General features: G+C 32.6%; 1 protein-coding gene across 1 annotated transcript; it reads right to left on the bottom strand.

Annotated features, from left to right (window-relative positions):
• Positions 1-1,416: 1,416 nt before the first annotated feature.
• On the bottom strand, positions 1,417-14,056 carry LOC132551215 (uncharacterized). The gene is made up of 8 exons (XM_060215329.1): positions 13,935-14,056; positions 13,434-13,489; positions 12,994-13,024; positions 12,172-12,212; positions 7,694-7,754; positions 6,292-6,425; positions 4,936-5,112; positions 1,417-3,910 (listed from the first exon to the last, which is right to left on the bottom strand). Exons 1-8 carry the CDS (start codon positions 14,030-14,032, stop codon positions 3,723-3,725), a joined length of 786 nt encoding a protein of 261 aa, XP_060071312.1. The 5' UTR covers positions 14,033-14,056; the 3' UTR covers positions 1,417-3,722.
• Positions 14,057-18,516: the final 4,460 nt, after the last annotated feature.

Genomic DNA, 18,516 nt, shown 5'->3' with positions numbered 1-18,516 from the left:
TATGATTTTTTAGTTGTATATTTACTTGAAAAAAAATTGTATGTGTCTAATACCTAGGCGGACGACCTCCCAGTAAAGAGTTTAAGTTATTAATAGTGAACAATTTCTGTTCTTTTGAAAAGATCAAATTATAACATAATTGCATTTATACCTACATGCTGGTGTACGGTTTTGTATAAAATTCTGTAATCTTTTTCCTGCGTGTATACATGAAGGGATTATCATTGCATGTTTTGTAACATCTCTGGAACGAAGCTTTTGTTTTGGTACTCGCGGTGTTGTCACAAATGGAATAAAATTCTTTTCATCTGAAAATGGCATATCGTGTCCTTTATCAGTGACGAATTTATCTAAAGTTGCGGTTTTAAAAGGCATAAAATGTGCTTTCACTTGATGTTTTTTCTCTTGTAAATCCGGCTCGTGGTCGTTTGAATTGACTGATATTTTATGGTCACGAAGTCTGCTATCATGCTTGATATATGTGCGTTTAGGAGAGATGACAAATAAACTTGGGTTTTTTTTGGGTTTTTTTTCCTGAATCGAATTCTATAAGCATATCAACATAACACAACACTAGACAATCCGTTTTAAAGTACCTAACTCGCTACAACCGACATTCTAACATTATCAAGTGATGGGGTATTTACTATTTTTTCTGAATTATGGGGTTAGAGTGCCTTACCATCTAGATATTGACATTTCGATCACTTTGGGTCAGTCGCCTATGTTTAAAATTCAGGCCCTCAATATCATTGACGAGTCTTAGAAAGAAGAAACAACTGTATGGTGCAGTAATTAATTGTTTGGCTTCATTGTGTCTTATCTAAATTTGTATTAAAAGGTGCTATTCACTTCGAGGTTGAAAATAGTAGACGCTGATGGTGGACTGTTCCCCCAGCCCCACAACATTTGTGCCATTCTCTCTCCTCCATTGTTACTTTAATGAGCAAAAGGCGCGCCGAATTTAAAGAATTCGAGTCACAGAAGATTATCCTCCTTAGGAGAACCAGGCCGGTGACAATGAGGAGAGAAATTGTGGAACATTTTTTACAGTTTTGGGCAGGATAGCCTAGAATAATGTCAGCAGCATTTCATCTTCCAATAAAGTATAACAAAAAAATTATAAGTAGGAGGTGATTAAAAGTGCTTTCCTGTAATGAGAGGGAGTTTTCAATAATTTCTTTAAATGGACATGCAAGTATGCTTCCTCAAATTGTTTTCGGTTTCTTGATATTTTTCTGGGTTTTTTTTCAAACTTATTCTGTCTTCCTGTCCTTTCTCTTCGCTCTTCATGTCCATCTCTACATCCGACCTTATACGACCATTGAAATTATAAAAGTCACCGAGTCGTTGCCATAACTGACTTTTTTTTTCTTTTGCCAACTACGGTAAACAAAGAAAAACATCACACGAAAATAAGTTTTAAAATAGTTTAATACCAAAACATTTTACACAGGAGATTGCTTTAGCTTGACACAAGTTTTATCAATATATAACAATGAACGATGTTAGATCACCATAAACACATCTCGTAAAAGACATCTTTTTTTTTTACTTCAAAGATCTGAAATCCATATATCCTTATTTGAAAAACAACCGATATTGGTTGAAAACTCGCTGCAGTCGAACTTCGTTATCTCAACGTAGGGTAACACGAAAACACTATTTTTCGAAGTAATTCGTCGGTCCCACCCATACTTCAAATGCGAAGTTTTGTATAACACGAAATTTCCCCCACAGTCTCTCACACTTCGAGATAAGTGACCTAGAGAGGTCACTTATAAGTTGGAAAAACTCACTGACCAATTCTTTTGACATTCTAACATGACAATGAGATATGTTTGATTGGAAAAGAAAATAAATTCTAATAATATCGTCTTCTTTTCTCGCGAAAAATGACCATTATAAAAGATTTATGAGAAAGTGAAAATAAGATATAAAAATTCATATGTACATGTGATTTTAATTTGATAATCTTAGCGTAAGCTTATTTCATTTTGCAACAAAATTTTATATTATACAATATTCACCACTTATAATCAGAAAAAAATACTTGATGTGAATCGACTCCCTTTTAAAGTATACAAACCAGAGAGGATGGAAGTGGTGCAACAAGTAGGGAAAAGAGGATGCGATATAAGAATCTCAAAGATTGAATAAGATTCTTCTGTAAAATCAGATATTTTCACGAGGCCTTAATTTCGCGGATTTCAAAATTCGCGAAGAAAACGGAATCACAAAATCCTCTAGTATTCCTAATGCTATTAATTGAAACTGTTCATCATTTCGCGGACACATCAATTATCAATATCAACGAGTTCATGGAAAATGAAAAAAATAAAAGGTACAAATACAAGAAAATTCATGTTTTTACAGTATATACATCTAAGGATGTATAACAATTATAACAATAATATAAGGATTGTCAACCATATTCTTATCTTATTAAAACGTCCACAAATGTCAATTATTTTTTCCGACGGAAGCCATTAAGTTTTGAGGTAAATACAGCATTTTTGTAAAAAAAAAAAAAAAAAAAACACACACACACACACACAAAAACGAGAATCCGTCTGTTATAAACACGTTCCATCATTATCATCTTCATACATATATATACATAATTGCCATTTGTTTAAAAAATAAAGGCCCTATGTTTTGCGTAATATATGTTACATATACACCGGGAAATACACGTATCTGAACACAACAACAAAAATATGCCGTGAGAAGTTAAAGTTATGAAACAGCTCGTTTTTAATGAAAGCATTTAAAGGAAGTTATTTTTTTGAATGAATTATTTAAAAGTGGATATTGGCCTTGACATTGACTTGAAACACCCAGCTACGATGAATATTGCACGAACTTCCTTACTCCACTCATTAAAACTGTTTTTTATCAACTGACTGTCTTTGACAAGGCTGTTGGTGTCCCTTTAGTCCGAGTTATTCCGGAAGTGCTCAGATCGAAACGTAAGCGACTAAGCATACGCCAATTTTTGAACCCGTTTATTCTGAACGTTAAAATGCGCCTGGAGAGTCACGTGTTCATGTATCGATTTGAGTAAAATATATTAAAATTACTAGGCCACAATTCATGTATGATAAAAAAAAACAACGTAAAAACTATAACGATAAGTTCACGCAACTTACCATACTAGTTTTACACATTAAACCTATGCATACATGAATGCAAGTCAGACTCAGGAATTCATTCCACCAATAAACGATTTGTAAGTATGACTGACGTCATTTGCGATGTTCACCAATGCGTTCCTACTTCAGTGGTGAGGCTTTGTGATAGGTAGCTTGTACAGAATTCCATTCTTCGACTGTGGATGAAGTTGTAAAGGACGGAAAAAGCAATTCCGTCTTTGATTTGTTTCGCTTTCTATGCCCCCTCTTTCTTATGCATGTTTATGTAACTATGGAAACATACCCACTTTTCTTCCGTCATCGTTGTCGTTCCCATCCGTCCTGATACATAAGGTGTGTTCGTAGTTTTTGCCGATATGTCGCATTAATGATAAACTACACTGCTAACTGCTGGTATCAAAACATATAGACGATTTTTGCTTTCTAGGTAAATATTGCTGTAAATATTAGCACTGTTTTTGCTACATTACAACGAGGAAGCCACAATCAGTCTAGGTCTCGTTATTTAGGAACAACATATCATTCATTCCCCAACCACAAATAGAAATTATAACTTAACTAAGGTTATTATGGACAATATTTAAGCTGCGTTGATTCTTCATCGTGTTCTGTTGGTGAAGATGTTCCGTTTCGTAAACAAAGCGAGGTTCCAGCTGGGCTGTTATTGCAATTGTTTTCAGATGAATACACAGTGTCTTTGGATATCAAAACAGCAGTGGGAGCTACGGTACTTTGGGTTGTCGAATATCCGCTATCTGAAACCAAAATACAAAATAATTAGGTCCTTAAGACAAAAATCTAAATTTATAATGTGTTTGAATATTACATCAATTTACTTACGAGTCTTGAAAATGCACTTTTCCTATCTTGCTGTTTCTTGTTAGTATTAAATTTAACACATTTTCAACATGTTTAGTCTCTCCTACATATACGGAAGCTCAACTGTTAGAGTATCGAACTTGGTATAAAAACCCGAGGTGCGTGGTTCGATTCAATATGGGATCGATTGCGTTGCTAATGATGTTTCGAAATAGTGGCGCGGCTTAGAATGTACACGTTTTCAATATTCTTCTAGAATTTTCAGATATGTGAAATTTACGAAACTTAGGGCTAGTTGTGAATTTTCTTTCGATCACTTTGGATTTTTTCTCAGTCGCTTTCAAAGTTTAAAATTTTGAAATTTAGGCCTTTAACATCTCTGGAGATTACTTAACGGACGGAACAGTTTGATTCATAATTTGGTTCTACTGTTACGAACTCTAAATATCTATTAAAATGTCACTTTTGTCTTCTTTGTATTATCATCTCAACTCTCTGGTAGCTATGAAGCTTTAATTTGTCGAAACAAATATGGCTGACTAACGTACCCGCGGTATTCGTGTTCAACTTGTGACGTCACAGATCTGCGTGTACTCAAAACGGAGTCAACGCTCATTCCGTACAGGTGTGTTTTTCAAACAACGTTAAATATCTCGATGAATATTTATTTTTCAGAGTTCGTTCTTGTTGTAGCTATTTTATAATTTTAAAGGGATTTTAGATATATGAAAACACAATAGCAGTACACTATCACTTTAAAACACGAAGCCCTTACTTGCGTTCTGATATGCTTTCAATAACCAAGAGTTATGTTATAGTTAAAGACAAAAATACTTTTCAGGACCACATATTTTATTCTCCTTTTGCTTCTCAAAGTTAAACTATTCATTCCATGTATACATAATTGGAATTGTGGTTAAGATGGTATTATACTGTATCGTTAGAAACTGGTAACATATACCTTGTGCCTCTGGGATAAGTCTTGTGGCCACTGTTTTGCCCTTTAGGTCTAGCGGCTTTCTTTTGTGTGAAGTGTCATCACTACCGTTACAAGCCGCCTTGGGTGTCTTTGAAACATTGGTTTCACTGTGCTCCATATTAAAGAGCAGCGAGTTCTTTTGTATTATTGTAACCTTATCTGAAATGAAAATATACGTTTTAGTCGCGCCTACTTATAACATTGTATGGTGAACTTGGTAATATTTACAATAATTCTACTGTTTAGATAATACCTGAGTTGAAATTTATTAATGAATGAACATTTAGTAACAGTTTTGGTTAGATATAATTAATTAAAAATGAATATTATAATTTCCGTAGAGAAACTACATATTAGACGCTATTTATCCACAAAATAATACAGGAAAATATGATTATCACGTAATATGACATTTCTGTATATGATATTAATAGAATGAATATAATAAGGAAAAAAAATATATGTTCTAATAGAGTCTCGGGTTATCCAGGGGACGGAAACAGACATACGAAAAAATATACACTTACGGCATGAATATAGACAAGCATGTACATTTGCATGAATGTATATATGTTTGTTTTTGTTTTTGTTGAAAATCAAAATTATATTTATAAAGTTTTCTTTCTTCTGAAGTTCATATGCATGTACCATTATATACATACACAATCATATCTACAAAATTGATTTTAACGTGAACTGAAGCAGAAAAAAGTAGAATGAGAATTAGAATAGAAAAAATGTATTTATATATATATATATAAAAAAAATGAAAAACTTGTTTTTGTACTGAAAATCAATATAATAAAATTGTTCTTTTTTTCTATCGTTAGATTAAGATGGATTAATATTGTTTTCATTATCTTTGCAACTGTAATATCTATACTTTGTATTTTTCTCTATTGTCTCAAAGATTTCAACTTTTAGGACCCTATCATCTCTGACGAGTCCTAGAAGAACGAAACAGCGGTATGACGTAGCATCACTGACAAGTCCTAAAAGGACGAAACATCTGTATGATGTAGCATCACTGACGCGTCCTAGAAGGACGAAACATCTGTATGACGTAGCATCACTGACGAGTTCTAGAAGGACGAAACATCTGTATGACGTAGCATCGCTGACGAGTCCTAGAAGGACGAAACAGCTGTATGACGTAGCATCACTGACGAGTTCTAGAAGGACGAAACATCTGTCTATTTCATTGTTATGCTCTACTCTATCTAACTTAAGATTTATACCAATAGGTGGTACTCACTCTCGTGTCTTTTGAACAGTCTTTTCATGGCTTACTGTCACTTATTTTTGTATGGAGTGAAATAAAGTTACAAAAGTACTTACGACTTTTTTCTTTTTGAGAATCGTCGTTGTAATCAGATGTCTTTGGTTGTCGGTGATGTCGTCTACATTTGAAGACGATGAAAACAGCCACAACGATTACCAGTATGGCCAGTGATCCAACGATAATAGCAGCACTGAAAAAAAATCCAAAGATATTCTATAACAATAAGAAATCCATTTATCATATTTAGTCACATCAATTTCCACTACGTGTACATAGCATTATAGTTAAGCCATAAAATTCCAAACATCTTATACACTAGGTACGCTTCACACTGGTCATTTGTCTGATGAAAGAGACCGTGTAGTCATAGAAACGCCACACTCAAATATTCTACTGGTTGTGTTATAAGATGAAAGTGTCCGTGTAGTCATCGAAACGACACACTCGAATATTCTGCTGGTTGTGTTATAAGATGAAGGTGGCCGTGTAGTCATCGAAACGACACATCCGAATCTTCTACTTGTGTTGTAAGATGACGGTGACCATGTAGTCATCGAAACGACACACTCAAATCGCCTATTGTTTGTGTTATAAGAACTTCTATTCTATGGTATGAGAGTAATGCTATTTAGAATATTGCTACTGCACTATTAAGTCAAACTGGGTGCCCTGTATCGTGGAATAACCAACATCTGAGAGGGAAATTGCTTAAACCTCTGATGGAGCAGATATACTTGTAGAAGGAAACGCGATAAATGAATTCATGTTAATACTATTTTTATTCAAATGTACATATTATCTATTGAAAATAAATCATGATTTGGTTTACATGGCTTAACGTTCCACCAAAATTCATGAACTTTAAGGTACATGCAAGGTTAGTGTATTGAATGTGTGTGTTGTGAGGGGCTTTAATACGTTCGAACAAACCTCCTTGTGATAAATGAGACTGGATTTGATTTCATAATGCTACTACACTGTCGAAGGCCTCCAGCAGGACACCCCATCCGGTCATATTATATTGACAATACATTGTGTATACCACGGCACAGGACCCAAAGTGAGGCAGTGTCAGGGAGTATTAAGAAGTAAGATATTTAGAGAGGAAATGTTTTGGTTCCATGTTTATTCGCTTCTTACGATATTGCAATGGTGCAGCAGGTAATATTCTGATTCAGACTGAATGCGATTTCCATTACGTATTGTACAATTATATAGTTTAATGTCATTGTTTACAAATTAACAAAAAACATACCCATCTCCTCACCGCCCGACTGATATTTCTGATTTCATAAAAAAAATCTATACCGGTGCTGATGTTCTCTGTTACATGATATCAAGGAAAAGATAGTCACGTAGAACAGCGCAAAAAAAGCAAACGTAAATCGAGCGAGATAAATAGTTTACACATATACAGGGATACCTTGCACCCTTTGAAAAGTACATGATTAAACTTACTTGCGAGGAATGCATATAATACTCTCAACTTCCACTGGTTCTTCCTTTATAACTCTATCATCTGTGAAATCAATATTCAGTTGAATATTTAGTACACATCCACAAATATTTAGTACACACCCACAAATATTAATGCACATTCACCAATATGTAGTACACATCCACTAATATTTAGAACACATCCACTAATATTTAGTATACATCCGCTAATATTTAGTCACATTCACCAATATTTAGTACACATACACTAATATTTAATACTCCTCCACAAACATTTAGTACACATTCACCAATATGAAGTACACATCCACAAATATTTAGTACACATCCACAAATAAAATATTTAGTACACATCCACAAATACTTGTACACACCCACTAATATTTAGTACACATCCACTAATATTTAGTACACATCTACCAATATGTAGTACCCATCCACTAATATTTTGTACACACCCACTAATATTTAGTACACATCCACTAATATTTAATACACATCCACTAATATTTAGTACACATTCACCAATATGTAGTGCACATCCACAAATATTTAGTACACATCCACAAATATTTTGTACACACCCACTTGTACACATCCACTAATATTTAGTACTCCTCCACAAATATTTAGTACACATCCACTAATATTTAGTACTCCTCCACAAATATTTAGTACACATCCACTAATATTAGTGCACATCCACAAATGTTTAGTACACATCCACTAATATTTAGTACTCCTCCACAAATATTTAGTACACATCCACTAATATTTAGTACTCCTCCACAAATATTTAGTACACATCCACTAATATTAGTGCACATCCACAAATATTTAGTACACATCCACAAATATTTGTACACATCCACTAATATTTAGTACACATCCACTAATATTAGTGCACATCCACAAATATTTAGTACACATCCACTAATATTAGTGCACATCCACTAATATTTAGTACTCCTCCACTAATATTTAGTACTCCTCCACAAACATTTAGTACACATCCACTAATATTAGTGCACATCCACAAATATTTAGTACACATCCACTAATATTTAGTACTCATCTACCAATATTTAGTACACATCCACTAGTATTTAGTACTCCTCCACAAATATTTAGTACACATCCACTAATATTAGTGCACATCCACAAATATTTAGTACACATCCACTAATATTAGTGCACATCCACAAATATTTAGTACACATCCACTAATATTAGTGCACATCCACAAATATTTAGTCACATTCACCAATATTTAGTACACATCCACTAATATTAGTGCACATCCACAAATATTTAGTACACATCCACTAATATTTAGTACTCCTCCACAAATATTTAGTATACATCCACTAATAATAGTGCACATCCACAAATATTTAGTACACATCCACTAATATTTAGTACTCCTCCACAAATATTTAGTACTCAGTACTCCTCCACTAATATTTAGTACACATCCACTAATATTTAGTACACATCCACTAATATTAGTGCACATCCACCAATATTTAGTACTCCTCCACAAATATTTAGTACTTCTCCACAAATATTAAGTACACATCCACTAATATTAGTACACATCCACTATTATTTAGTACTCCTCCACAGATATTTAGTACACATCCACTAATATTAGTGCACATCCATAAATATTTAGTACACATTCACCAATATTTAGTACACATCCACTAATATTTAGTATTCCTCCACAAATATTTAGTACTCCTCCACAAATATTTAGTACACATCCACTAATATTAGTGCACATCCACTAATATTAAGTACACATCCACTAATATTAGTGCACATCCACAAATATTTAGTACACATCCACTAATATTAGTGCACATCCACAAATATTTAGTACACATCCACTAATATTTAGTACTCCTCCACAAATATTTAGTACACATCCACTAATATTTAGTACTCCTCCACAAATATTTAGTACACATCCACTAATATTAGTGCACATCCACAAATATTTAGTACACATCCACTAATATTTAGTACTCCTCCACAAATATTTAGTACACATCCACTAATATTAGTGCACATCCACAAATATTAAGTACACATCCACTAATATTAGTGCACATCCACTAATATTAAGTACACATCCACTAATATTAGTGCACATCCACTAATATTAAGTACACATCCACTAATATTAGTGCACATCCACAAATATTTAGTACACATCCACAAATATTAAGTACACATCCACTAATATTAGTACACATCCACTAATATTTAGTACACATCCACAAATATTTAGTAAGTACTCCTCCACAAATATTTAGTACACATCCACTAATATTTAGTACACATCCACTAATATTAGTGCACATCCACAAATATTTAGTCACATTCACCAATATTTAGTACACATCCACTAATATTAGTGCACATCCACAAATATTTAGTACACATCCACTAATATTTAGTACTCCTCCACAAATATTTAGTACACATCCACTAATATTAGTGCACATCCACAAATATTTAGTACACATCCACTAATATTTAGTACTCCTCCACAAATATTTAGTACTCCTCCACAAATATTTAGTACTCCTCCACAAATATTTAGTACACTCCTCCACTAATATTTAGTACACATCCACTAATATTTAGTACACATCCACTAATATTAGTGCACATCCACCAATATTTAGTACACATCCACAAATATTTAGTACACTCCACAAATATTAAGTACACATCCACTAATATTAGTACACATCCACTATTATTTAGTACTCCTCCACAGATATTTAGTACACATCCACTAATATTAGTGCACATCCATAAATATTTAGTCACATTCACCAATATTTAGTACACATCCACTAATATTTAGTATTCCTCCACAAATATTTAGTACTCCTCCACAAATATTTAGTACACATCCACTAATATTAGTGCACATCCACAAATACATAATATTAGTACACATCCACTAATATTTAGTACACATCTACCAATATGTAGTACACATCCACTAATATTTAGTACACATCCACAAATATTTAGTACACATCCACTAATATTTAGTACTCCTCCACAAATATTTAGTACGCATCCACTAATATTAGTGCACATCCACCAATATTTAGTACACATCCACTAGTACACATCCACTAATATTTAGTACACATCCACTAATATTAGTGCACATCCACCAATATTTAGTACACATCCACTAATATTTACTACACATCCACTAATATTAGTGCACATCCACAAATTTTTAGTACACATCCACTAATATTGAGTACTCCTCCACAAATATTTAGTACACATCCACTAATATTTAGTACTCCTCCACAAATATTTAGTACACATCCACTAGTACACATCCACTAATATTTAGTACACATCCACAAATATTTAGAACACATCCACAAATATTTAGTACATATCCACAAATATTTAGTACACATCCACAAATATTTAGTACATATCCACAAATATTTAGTACACATCCACAAATATTCAGTACACATCCACTATTATTTAGTACACATCCACTAATATTTAGTTCTCCTCCACAAATATTTAGTACTCCTCCACAAATATTTAGTACACATCCACAAATATTTAGTACACATCCACAAATATTTAGTACACATCCACTAATATTTAGTACTCCTCCACAAATATTTAGTACACATCCACTAATATTTAGTACTCCTCCACAAATATTTAGTACACATCCACTAATATTTAGTACTCCTCCACAAATATTTAGTACACATCCACTAATATTTAGTACTCCTCCACAAATATTTAGTACACATCCACTAATATTAGTGCACATCCACAAATATTTAGTCACATTCACCAATATTTAGTACACATCCACAAAAAGTTAGATTCTTTGTCTAAGATCTGATTTGATCGCTTTTCCTGGTACCTTATAGTTTATTTTTACCAACACTGTTATCAAAATTAAATAAAAGACACACAAGTGAAAAAAAACTTTCAAGAGAGAGAGAGAGAGAGAGAGAGAGAGAGAGAGAGAGAGAGAGAGAGAGAGAGAGAGAGAGAGAGAGACAGAGAGAGACAGAGACAGAGAGAGACAGAGAGAGAGAGAGAGAGAGAGAGAGAGAGAGACAGAGAGAGAGAGAGAGAGACAGACAGACAGACAGACAGAGAGAGACAGAGAGACAGAGAGACAGAGACAGAGACAGAGAGAGAGAGAGAGAGAGAGAGAGAGAGAGAGAGAGAGAGAGAGAGAGAGAGAGAGAGAGAGAGAGAGAGAGAGAGTATCAATATATCAACATAATAATAATCCGAACTCAAAGTCAATACATTTACAAATTTAGAATGAGATATATTAAAGCCAAAAATAACACCCCTTCATATTATACAAATGAAGGCACTTAATTTATGTTTTGCTTGCTTCTTATAAAAACTGGTTTGTTGCCATATTTTTAGACACGAATTTGACTCACATATCAATGTCGATGTCGCGTCCAGTTCATGTGTTACATCCCTGTCAGTGTGGTAAACAAAAAAAGAAAGAAAAAAAAACATGAGATACAAAAGTCGATTTTGGCGAAAGTAACACCAAAATATGCGTGTATGAATATTTGTTTACTTTGATATTTTTATAACAAAAACATTGCATCATACATTAAAATAACTATGTCATTACTTTTAACAAAAAATATTGCATTATTTATAACAAAAACTGTTTCTTTATTTATAACAAAAACGATTACATTAGTGTTGGTAATATTCGATCATAAAAGTCTTTATCAACGCCTTGTTAGTATCGTAATTTAAGCAGCCTCAATAATACTGTTATCTTAAACAGGAGCAACAAATGACATATCTTTACAGTGGCGCAGTGGTAACGCACTCGCCTTTCACCTCGCCGTCCAGGGTTCGATTCCTGGAACGGACGGGAAAAAGGTATGTGGTCGACCATGTTGGTTTGCCCCGGGTACTCCGGTTTCCTCCCACAATAAGACCCCTTACTTTTAACAAATCAAATGTTTCGCTGAATATAAGATGCGATACATAGGAAATCAAAGCAGAAGACGATTTGAAATTTAACTTTATGTATTGATTTCATTGTAGACTTCCGATAACTTATTGATTCAACATAACAATTGAAACAAAATTTTGGAGAGCACTGTTTACAATAGCATGCGATATGCAATATAATTCTGTTCCGTCCTACTGGGTCAAACATAATGTCCCTTAGATGACGGATCTTTTAGTATAACTCTTGAAATTTTCAACCCAGTAGGTTTCTACGTCGTACCTACCTTGTTTTGTTCACTTCTGAGACATGGGAACCTGATCCGAAATAGGGAGAAAATATCATTAGAAAAATCACGAATGGACAACAATAACGAAAAAATTGTTGTTAAGTAATTACATTTTAAATAAAGTTTCGCCTGAACAACAAGCATAAAAGTGGTAATTCCTTTTGTCATTTAAAATTGGTTATTACCGAAAAATGAATTTTAAAACTAATTGCTTTTGCGACCGCCACAAATTATTAACCATGGGTACGTTAGGATGAAGTATGGTAACGTGTTTTTCCCATGTCTGCGACCTCGCGTAATATCACATTGCCAAGATCTATCATACACGTATCAAGGCAAAAATAGTATAATGTATATTTATATTAGTATGTATTGACTAGATAAAATGGAATCATTTTAATTAAAAAATAGTTAAATATACTGTCATATGTCATTACCTAATTGAAATTGTTGCTGTGGGGGTTTCGATGTGTCTTGGTCGTCTGTATTCCTCCTGTTAACAGCACAACGATATTACAAGTACAGAAAACAATAAAAACATGAAAAAGTGAATTATTGTACATGGAGGAAGAATGATATCAGAAAAAAAAACAAAGTTATTGTAACCATTGCTGTTTACAAGAAAGGTGTACGGTCATAATTATAACACCAACAGGTCTAAACTGATTTCTATTGCTAATATTTCAAGTCAGATAATCTTTAACTGTTTCAGTGTAGTTGGGCATTATCCATGAAATAAAATGCATAATCAATAATGTTTGATAGATAATTAATTACGGGATATATAAAAATATGAGAGTTTCTTATGATTTTTTTTTCAATTGCCAATAATAGATATTTCTTTTGACAGACAATAGAAAAGAAAATTCAGTTGACTAGATTATGCAATTATTACATAAGATATTTATAGCATTATCCAATCTTAAGGATATACTTACATGTACACATGCTGACAAGGATAGCATCCTCGTTCCTTTTTTTCTGTCTGCGGTGGACAGGGTTGACACTCTAAAATAAAAAAAAAACAGATATACATTTTAATTTGAATTTGGCAGTAAAAAGTTGTAGTTTGGATAGCTGAGTTTGGCTCTTATGCTCTCTCTACGATAGATACAGATTATGGAATCACAAAATGTACCAAGGGTGTATAATGTAAAGCATGTGTAATGTTAAACAAGGCAGCATAACACTCAGATCACAGGATACTGAAAAAGGTTATAACCTGCTACAACAATTAAAATTCCATACCCAGCAAGAAGTAGTATGTATTTAAAACTTCATGCCCATCAAGAAGTAGTATGTATTTAAAACTTCATACCCATCAAGAAGTAGTATGTATTTAAAACTTCATGCCCATCAAGAAGTATTATGTATTTAAAACTTCATGTCCATCAAGAAGTAGTATGTATTTAAAACTTCATGCCCAGCGAGAAGTATAATGCATTTAAAACTTCATGCCCAGCGAGAAGTATAATGCATTTAAAACTTCATGCCCAGCGAGAAGTATAATGCATTTAAAACTTCATGCCCATCAAGAAGTAGTATGTATTTAAAACTTCATGTCCATCAAGAAGTAGTATGTATTTAAAACTTCATGCCCATCAAGAAGTAGTATGTATTTAAAACTTCATGTCCATCAAGAAGTAGTATGTATTTAAAACTTCATGCCCATCAAGAAGTATAATGCATTTAAAACTTCATGCCCATCAAGAAGTAGTATGTATTTAAAACTTCATGCCCATCAAGAAGTAGTATGCATTTAAAACTTCATGTCCATCAAGAAGTAGTATGCATTTAAAACTTAATACCCAGCAAGAAGTAGTATGCATTTAAAACTTCATGCCCATCAAGAAGTAGTATGTATTTAAAACTTCATGTCCATCAAGAAGTAGTATGTATTTAAAACTTCATGCCCATCAAGAAGTAGTATGTATTTAAAACTTCATGCCCATCAAGAAGTATAATGCATTTAAAACTTCATGCCCATCAAGAAGTAGTATGTATTTAAAACTTCATGCCCATCAAGAAGTAGTATGTATTTAAAACTTCATGCCCATCAAGAAGTAGTATGTATTTAAAACTTCATGCCCATCAAGAAGTATAATGCATTTAAAACTTCATGCCCATCAAGAAGTATAATGTATTTAAAACTTCATGCCCATCAAGAAGTAGTATGTATTTAAAACTTCATGCCCATCAAGAAGTAGTATGTATTTAAAACTTCATACCCAGCAAGAAGTAGTATGTATTTAAAACTTCATGCCCAGCAAGAAGTATAATGTATTTAAAACTCCATGCCCATCAAGAAGTAGTATGTATTTAAAACTTCATGCCCATCAAGAAGTAGTATGTATTTAAAACTTCATGCCCATCAAGAAGTAGTATGTATTTAAAACTTCATGTCCATGCATCAGAAGTAGTATGTATTTAAAACTTCATGCCCAGCAAGAAGTAGTATGCATTTAAAACTTCATGCCCATCAAGAAGTAGTATGTATTTAAAACTTCATGCCCAGCAAGAAGTAGTATGTATTTAAAACTTCATGCCCATCAAGAAGTAGTATGTATTTAAAACTTCATGTCCATCAAGAAGTAGTATGTATTTAAAACTTCATGTCCATCAAGAAGTAGTATGAATTTAAAACTTCATGTCCATCAAGAAGTATTATGAATTTAAAACTTCATGTCCATCAAGAAGTAGTATGTATTTAAAACTTCATGCCCATCAAGAAGTAGTATGTATTTAAAACTTCATGCCCATCAAGAAGTAGTATGTATTTAAAACTTCATGTCCATCAAGAAGTAGTATGTATTTAAAACTTCATGCCCATCAAGAAGTAGTATGTATTTAAAACTTCATGTCCAGCAAGAAGTAGTATGTATTTAAAACTTCATGTCCAGCAAGAAGTAGTATGTATTTAAAACTTCATGTCCATCAAGAAGTAGTATGTATTTAAAACTTCATGTCCATCAATAAGTAGTATGTATTTAAAACTTCATGCCCATCAAGAAGTAGTATGTATTTAAAACTTCATGCCCATCAAGAAGTAGTATGTATTTAAAACTTCATGCCCATCAAGAAGTAGTATGTATTTAAAACTTCATATCCAGCAAGAAGTATAATGTATTTAAAACTTAATACCCATCAAGAAGTAGTATGTATTTAAAACTTCATGTCCATCAAGAAGTAGTATGTATTTAAAACTTCATGTCCATCAAGAAGTAGTATGTATTTAAAACTTCATGCCCATCAAGAAGTAGTATGTATTTAAAACTTCATGTCCATCAAGAAGTAGTATGTATTTAAAACTTCATGTCCATCAAGAAGTAGTATGTATTTAAAACTTCATGCCCATCAAGAAGTAGTATGTATTTAAAACTTCATTTAAAACTTCATTTAAAACATGTATTTAAAACTTCATGTCCATCAAGAAGTAGTATGTATTTAAAACTTCATGCCCATCAAGAAGTAGTATGTATTTAAAACTTCATGCCCATCAAGAAGTAGTATGTATTTAAAACTTCATGTCCATCAAGAAGTAGTATGTATTTAAAACTTCATGCCCATCAAGAAGTAGTATGCATTTAGTAAAAAACTTCATGCCCATCAAGAAGTAGTATGTATTTAAAACTTCATGCCCATCAAGAAGTAGTATGTATTTAAAACTTCATGCCCATCAAGAAGTAGTATGTATTTAAAACTTCATGCCCATCAAGAAGTAGTATGTATTTAAAACTTCATGCCCATCAAGAAGTAGTATGTATTTAAAACTTCATGTCCATCAAGAAGTAGTATGCATTTAAAACTTCATGTCCATCAAGAAGTATTATGTATTTAAAACTCCATACCCATCAAGAAGTATTATGTATTTAAAACTTCATGCCCATCAAGAAGTAGTATGTATTTAAAACTTCATGCCCATCAAGAAGTAGTATGTATTTAAAACTTCATATCCAGCAAGAAGTATAATGTATTTAAAACTTCATGTCCATCAAGAAGTAGTATGTATTTAAAACTTCATGTCCATCAAGAAGTAGTATGTATTTAAAACTTCATGCCCATCAAGAAGTAGTATGTATTTAAAACTTCATGCCCATCAAGAAGTAGTATGTATTTAAAACTTCATGCCCATCAAGAAGTAGTATGTATTTAAAACTTCATGCCCATCAAGAAGTAGTATGTATTTAAAACTTCATGCCCATCAAGAAGTAGTATGTATTTAAAACTTCATGCCCATCAAGAAGTAGTATGCATTTAAAACTTCATGCCCATCAAGAAGTAGTATGTATTTAAAACTTCATGTCCATCAAGAAGTAGTATGTATTTAAAACTTCATGTATTTAAAACTTCATACCCATCAAGAAGTAGTATGTATTTAAAACTTCATGCCCATCAAGAAGTAGTATGTATTTAAAACTTAATACCCATCAAGAAGTAGTATGTATTTAAAACTCCATGCCCATCAAGAAGTAGTATGTATTTAAAACTTCATGCCCATCAAGAAGTAGTATGTATTTAAAACTTCATGCCCAGCAAGAAGTATAATGTATTTAAAACTCCATGCCCATCAAGAAGTAGTATGTATTTAAAACTTCATACCCATCAAGAAGTAGTATGTATTTAAAACTTCATGCCCATCAAGAAGTATAATGCATTTAAAACTTCATGTCCATCAAGAAGTAGTATGTATTTAAAACTTCATGCCCATCAAGAAGTAGTATGTATTTAAAACTTCATGCCCATCAAGAAGTAGTATGTATTTAAAACTCCATGCCCATCAAGAAGTATAATGTATTTAAAACTTCATACCCATCAAGAAGTAGTATGTATTTAAAACTTCATGTCCATCAAGAAGTAGTATGTATTTAAAACTTCATGTCCATCAAGAAGTAGTATGTATTTAAAACTTCATGCCCATCAAGAAGTAGTATGTATTTAAAACTTCATGCCCATCAAGAAGTAGTATGTATTTAAAACTTCATGCCCATCAAGAAGTATAATGCATTTAAAACTTCATGTCCATCAAGAAGTAGTATGTATTTAAAACTTCATGTCCATCAAGAAGTATAATGCATTTAAAACTTCATGTCCATCAAGAAGTAGTATGTATTTAAAACTTCATGTCCATCAAGAAGTAGTATGTATTTAAAACTTCATGTCCATCAAGAAGTAGTATGTATTTAAAACTTCATACCCATCAAGAAGTAGTATGTATTTAAAACTTCATACCCAGCAAGAAGTAGTATGTATCTAAAACTTCATGCCCAGGAAGAAGTAGTATGTATTTAAAACTTCATAGTATGTATTTAAAACTTCATGTCCATCAAGAAGTAGTATGCATTTAAAACTTAATACCCAGCAAGAAGTAGTATGCATTTAAAACTTCATGTCCATCAAGAAGTAGTATGTATTTAAAACTTCATATCCATCAAGAAGTAGTATGTATTTAAAACTTCATGTCCAATTAGTAATTTAAAACTTCATGTCCATCAAGAAGTAGTATGTATTTAAAACTTCATG

Source organism: Ylistrum balloti, unplaced genomic scaffold (genome assembly GCF_031769215.1).
Source record: "Ylistrum balloti isolate Yb309-2 unplaced genomic scaffold, AGI_CSIRO_Ybal_v1 Utg370186, whole genome shotgun sequence".
NCBI lineage: Eukaryota > Metazoa > Mollusca > Bivalvia > Pectinida > Pectinidae > Ylistrum > Ylistrum balloti.
The sequence above is the reverse complement of the archived record's forward strand: the minus strand, read 5'-3'. Positions and strand labels throughout refer to the sequence as shown.